This window comes from Austrofundulus limnaeus, unplaced genomic scaffold, assembly GCF_001266775.1.
Source record: "Austrofundulus limnaeus strain Quisiro unplaced genomic scaffold, Austrofundulus_limnaeus-1.0 Scaffold14, whole genome shotgun sequence".
In the NCBI taxonomy this organism is placed as follows: Eukaryota; Metazoa; Chordata; class Actinopteri; order Cyprinodontiformes; family Rivulidae; genus Austrofundulus; species Austrofundulus limnaeus.
The window spans coordinates 2,186,518-2,192,377 of NW_013952416.1; the positions used below are offsets into that span (position 1 = coordinate 2,186,518).

At 35.5% G+C, this 5,860-nt stretch overlaps 1 protein-coding gene across 1 annotated transcript in view; it reads left to right on the plus strand.

Moving 5' to 3' along the window:
* The window catches only part of oxct1a (3-oxoacid CoA transferase 1a), a 45,804-nt gene that overhangs the window by 22,096 nt on the left and 17,848 nt on the right, over positions 1–5,860 (plus strand). Inside the window, exons 8-13 of the mRNA XM_014002671.1 lie at positions 95–202; positions 606–720; positions 1,278–1,372; positions 1,977–2,025; positions 2,350–2,422; positions 3,758–3,833. Of these exons, the coding sequence (XP_013858125.1) occupies positions 95–202; positions 606–720; positions 1,278–1,372; positions 1,977–2,025; positions 2,350–2,422; positions 3,758–3,833 (516 nt within the window). The remainder of the gene's footprint in view (positions 1–94; positions 203–605; positions 721–1,277; positions 1,373–1,976; positions 2,026–2,349; positions 2,423–3,757; positions 3,834–5,860) is intronic.

Consider the following 5,860-nt stretch of genomic DNA (forward strand, 5'->3'; position numbering starts at 1 on the left):
AGCGTGGCAATGTATTTTCAAGCTCACAGATAATTGGACATTAAAAAAAGAATAGATAAATAAGAATGGTTCTTATCTTTTTGTATCGCCTTAGGTGGAGGAGGTGGTGGACGTTGGGACATTTGCTGCAGAGGACATCCACATACCCAGTATCTATGTCCACAGGATTGTTCAAGGAGCCAGCTACGAAAAAAGGATTGAGGTACAAAACAAAACTTATCCAGGAGACTTCTGAGTACAAATATTTATTTCTCAAATCAAATGTTGAATTCTCCTCTTGACTCTAGCATGTAAAACAACTTTAAAACCAATCAGATCATTTAATTTATTAAACCTAAATAGTACCGCAACAGTACTCATGTGCAAATAAATTTTCAAGATCTGCCAGAACTCACATAAGTGAAAAGGTTGTACATCTTTTTATATTTTCTGCATTATGTTGCTTTAAGGGTCCTTGTTACATAAATCCAGCCTTCTAAAAGCAGTTGACAGGGTTTCATTGTACAGAAACACACATTCTGTTTTATCTGCATGTCCTTGTGCTTGGTTAGAAATAGACCGAGATGCTATCTCTTTGCTTCTCACCAATCTCTGTATCCTTCCAGAAACGCACAATAAGAAAAGGACAAGAAGAGAAGCCCAAACCAAAGAAGGATTCAGACATTGTTCGGGAAAGGATCATTCGCAGGGCTGCGTTAGAGTTTGAAGATGGGATGTATGGTATCCTTTTACTAGAGCACATTCAATGAGTAAATGGCAAAGTCATATAAATCTGATTTTCATCTGGATCCCTTTTAATCACAGCAAATAAAAGCCGACCAAGCTAAGGCCAAGTGCCACCAAAAAAAGAACATTGGATCATGACCAGTCTTATTTAAATAATTATAGTCTTTGCACCAGTTGATTGCAGGGAAAAAAATATTCTTAGATTCTTTTTAAATGTTTTACATGATGTAGTCAAAGCATTTGTCTCTCATGAAAGCACAGTTTAAGTGATTGGTCTTTGATTAACCACCTCTCAGACAAATTCACTCTTCTTGAAATATTTTTTTATTTTGAAAACATTTAAACCATCAAGTTTGGGAGTTTGAGCATCAACTGCAAATTTAATGTTTCTGTCTTTTTACACCATATGATCATGTACATGTTTTAAAGGGTTAAAGACGGGGCTATAAATGTAGTATTCGACCTTGTGCTTGTCTCTTTAACACAATGCTTGACTTTTATCCCATGACAAGGACACAAGTAATTATATTTTTTAACATCAAATCTATTAGCTAACCTCGGTATTGGTATCCCCATGCTGGCCAGCAACTTCATAAAGCCAGACATAACTGTACATCTCCAAAGTGAAAATGGACTTTTGGGACTGGTAAGACACCTACAGTTTTCTCCACTGCTTTTAGTTTGACAGAGATAATCATTTTGACAGCAGTGAATAATTTTAAACCAAAATACCCTTTGAGCATAAGACACAGAATAGCTATTTGTTTGAACAGGATCATTGTAGTTGTTTGATATATGCTAGGTTTACAATATAATAGATTGTCAGTTTGACACTTTTTCCTCCATTTTTCTTACTTGTAATCATTATTTGCTGCTTGAGCCTTTTTAACAAAAGCAGCTGAAGCTGCTGTGGGATGATTTTCCAATCAGTTTTGTTGACAGAAGGATGTAGGCGTCTATGCAAATGCATTTTTTTTATTATTCGTCTAAGCTTCCTTTAATTACAAGGTCCTAGTTCCTGAGAGGTGCTGATCTCACCTTCCTTCTCCTCTCCTCTTTGTCTAAGGCTTGTTCTCTTTGTTGAACACGGAGAAAAATCAATGTCTCATCTAATCAGAGAAATGTGATTGTGTCTCCCTTGAAAGATCACGGCCAGTCAGGATGACTGACATGTGTGAGTGGATGTATGGCTGAATGCCTCTGTGCACACTCATGTCTGATTTTTATTATTATTTTTTTTATTTGGGTAGGGGCCGTACCCCACAGAGGCAGAAGTGGATGCAGATCTTATTAATGCTGGTGAGAATTATCCTGACAAATTTCGAAAGAAAATATTTAAATTTTTAAGCACTGGGCAAAATATATTATGGGTAGGCAGAGTTTCCATATAAAATATTATTACAGTTTAAATATCTTTGGCATAATAAGAATAAAGTTATAGTCAAACTTATTTAGTGTCACGCCAAATATCGGTTGATTTTAATGTTTATGCATTTGCTTTTAGGTCCCGTCATCTAGGTTGTTGTGTTATTTATGCAATGTAATTTCTTTTAAATTTGTTGTGTGGTATTAACTAGACTGTTCTCATAAATTAATATCAGTACTTTTATGTCCGTTCCACAGGGAAGGAGACGGTAACAGTACTCCCTGGAGCTGCCTATTTCTCCAGTGATGACTCATTTGCCATGATCCGAGGGTAAAACTGCACCAAATAAGCTCGAAAACCTTTTTTTGCAGTCTTCATGTTAGATATGTCTCGGATTTAAAAAGATTTACACAAAGTAAATCCTCTAAATAACTTCTGTGATGCTGAGAGAGACACTTTCATGGACTATAGTAAATGCAGAAAACAAAAAAGAGAGCACGTTTGCCCCTAAATTTCCCCTTTTCTCCTCCAACCCATAATCAGGATTTAACCACAAAATATAGGAAGGATGTGTAACACTGGATATTAACAAATGGCTGCTGTCACCAGTACAACCAGACAGCGGCCTTGTCAATATACGCCAGGTCTCTTGTTTTTTATTGATCTGCTTGCTGACAGATATTGCCCACCCGTGCTCCCTGCAGCATTAGTTTTGTTTGTCCACCCAGTAGAAATTCAATAGTGGTCATAAAATAAGCTGTCCAGTTGCACCGGCTGAGACTAAATGGAATCACACTGAATTTGTAGACAGGTTTGTCTGCTGTTGTGAGAACACAATTAAGAGGCCTGAGATGCTGAGAAAGAATTTATCTAAATAGGATAGGTTTCTACCTGCAAAATAACACTAGCATCTTAAACCATCCTTCAACATTTTAAAATTACATATACAGTATTTAGTTGCTAGTGTTTATACCCAGATAATATAAGGCATGATGTATGTCTCAAAACATTTAGGGTCATCCCTCAGTTACATTCAATTAGTGCTATGCCAACATTCTGTGTTCATTGTATCACTAAAAAGGTTTTGGTAATTTACAATTTGCGAAAAATAAACCAAAAAACAAATATATTTAATCAAAAAGGCAAAACATCACTTGTAAAGTATGCTTTCATGTGTAACACTGTTTTTAACAGCTAATGCTTACTAATTTCTTAATAAGCTGTCAACATGTTATTTTTTCTTTTGCATATTTAGTCATTTTTATAAAAAAAATTGTGCCAGTTTTTCTTTCCACGTGCCTGCTGAATAGAGAGAGAGAGTGGTGCAACAGCCTCTCTTCCACATGATGTGTGGTTTGGCCTGTTTGTTTGGTTGCTGGATTATTTTTACTAAGTGAATTTTTGTAGAGGAAAAAGTGCTAAAAGGATTTGAAAGTTGCTAAACTGAACAACAAAATAGTAGATTGGCAACACTATTGTTTTAATGATTTTGTGTGTCAGCCTGTGTAGCATTGCACAAAATCTGGTGTCATTCCTCGTTTGTGCACAAAAAGGGATAAATGCATCATTGCTGCTTTCCTAATTATAATGAATGGTCTTGAGTTCGTAAGTTTAACTGATTTCAAAGATGACAGCTGTTGTTTTGTTTTGTGTCATTCTCTCAAGGGGTCACATCAATCTGACAATGCTGGGAGCCATGCAGGTGTCAAAATATGGAGATCTAGCCAACTGGATGATCCCTGTAAGTTTAGTTTTGATGACACACATTGAAAATTCATGCTTTCCTTGTCTCTGCTTGTGCTCTTAATGATGTTTTTATAAGCATTTTTTCTGTTTATATCCCCAGTGGTCTTGTTGGTTTGTGAGATTTTATACTGATCTTGTTTTAAAATTGGGTAGATACAACTTATTAGACATAACACACTGTGCTGTTTAACAGAAAGCAAAGCCAAAATGAAGAAAAGGTAAATGGTAAAACTAAGTCCACCGTATGACTCAGTAACTTGTGAAATCTCATTTAGCAGCAATAACTTGAAGTAATTGCCTTCTGTGTGACCTTATCAGTTCCTCACAAGTGGAGGGGTTTGGTTCTGTCATGTTGCTTTCCTTTAAGAGGATTTGCAGACCTTTGTTTATGCACAGCTTCATCAAGGTTTGTCACTGTATTTCAATCAGATTGAGGTCTAGACTTTGAGTCTTTGCAACACGTGGATTCATTTTCTCTCTGCTATTCTGTTATGAAGTTACTGGTGGGCATGAGCTCATTGTCCTGTTGCATTGGTGAACTTTATCATTCAGACATACTGTATTGCTTCACACTTGACACAAAAACACCAGGTGGTTATATTTTTATGTCTTGTCTGTATTGTCAAATTACACTTAACTTCACTCCTGTCCCCTTAAACTTCTAAATCAAAAATATATGAAAGGATGTCTGTTCTTGTGCCGGAAAGAAGCACTTATGTTTCCACTGAAATGCTGTTATGTATTTTGTTATGCCAGACAACAGGCCAGAACAAAGCTTGTCAAAGTACTGAGAGGAAGCTATTGTATAATGGGTGGTCAAGGCTATTACTAGATAGTCCATCAGGTCAATAGGTCTTAAAACCCCATTTGACTGAATTCTTCTCAGTAATTGCTAAGGTCTAGAACCTATTAAAAGTGTAGGTGGGCTAAACCACAATGCCCTTTGGGATGCAGCTGCTTGTCGTTTGTGTACATTAAAAACTATGTCAAGTGGTACCTCATATTATAGTTATATCTGGAAGCAGCAGAGTATACAGCAACTAGAGTGCTGAGTGTGCTTACTTGAGTAGATTTTGAGAATAAAACTATTGTAATTGAATCTATTTTTCATATATTGCATAATAACAATACTACTGTTGTTGTTTTCTAACTTCAAATCAATTCAGTTGTTTACTGCTTTACCTATACTTGTTTGTTCATATTAATTTCTAATTAACATCTGTTTAATTATGCATCTTATTCAAATATTAAACAAGAGAGTTACTTAGGAATAGGGACATTTATTTTTGTTGGTCATTCTCGTGCTTCACAGTTTGAACAGCAAAATATTACAGCAAAACTGGCACAACACTCCGTCTTCACCTACGCTTCAATCATCATTTTCCCCTCTTTTAAAGGGATGGGTGAAGAAAATTACATTTCTCGTCGTCTGTGATAATGAAAATTATTCACTATCTAAAGATGGGTTCATAGCGTGAAATTTAAAATGTCCTACGTAGGAGTTTGGGATGCAGTACACTCAGCATGAATATGTTGATTTTTCAATGCTTTTAATATGCGAAATGCAGATGAACATTTTCCAGATGAGGGCTTTGAAATGCTTTTACATGTTCACTAAGCCTAAAACATTAAAACAAAAAAATAAAATAAAAATAAACGTGGACAATGGAGTAATAAAATGAAAGGCAGTGTTTTGGACTCTGTGTACTGTTTTACCATTAAGCTGCTGCATTCTAATCAGGTTAACCTCAGTGTTTGGCTGTCCTAAATGTCATTACCATATCCTATCTTTTTTGTGTACACAAGTACTGTAGCTGAAGCAACACTGTATGCAAAAAAGTTGACGAAAGAGTAACAACAAAAATTATCTAAACAACTAAAACGCAAATGCTGGATGAAGTATTGATATTGCCAGTTTGTAAAATAGATACTATTTCTATTGTTAATGTGAGTACAATCTGGAAAATGATTATAAAAGCATTGGGTCAATTAATTCCTTTAAAAAAATGATCAAAGTAAAAT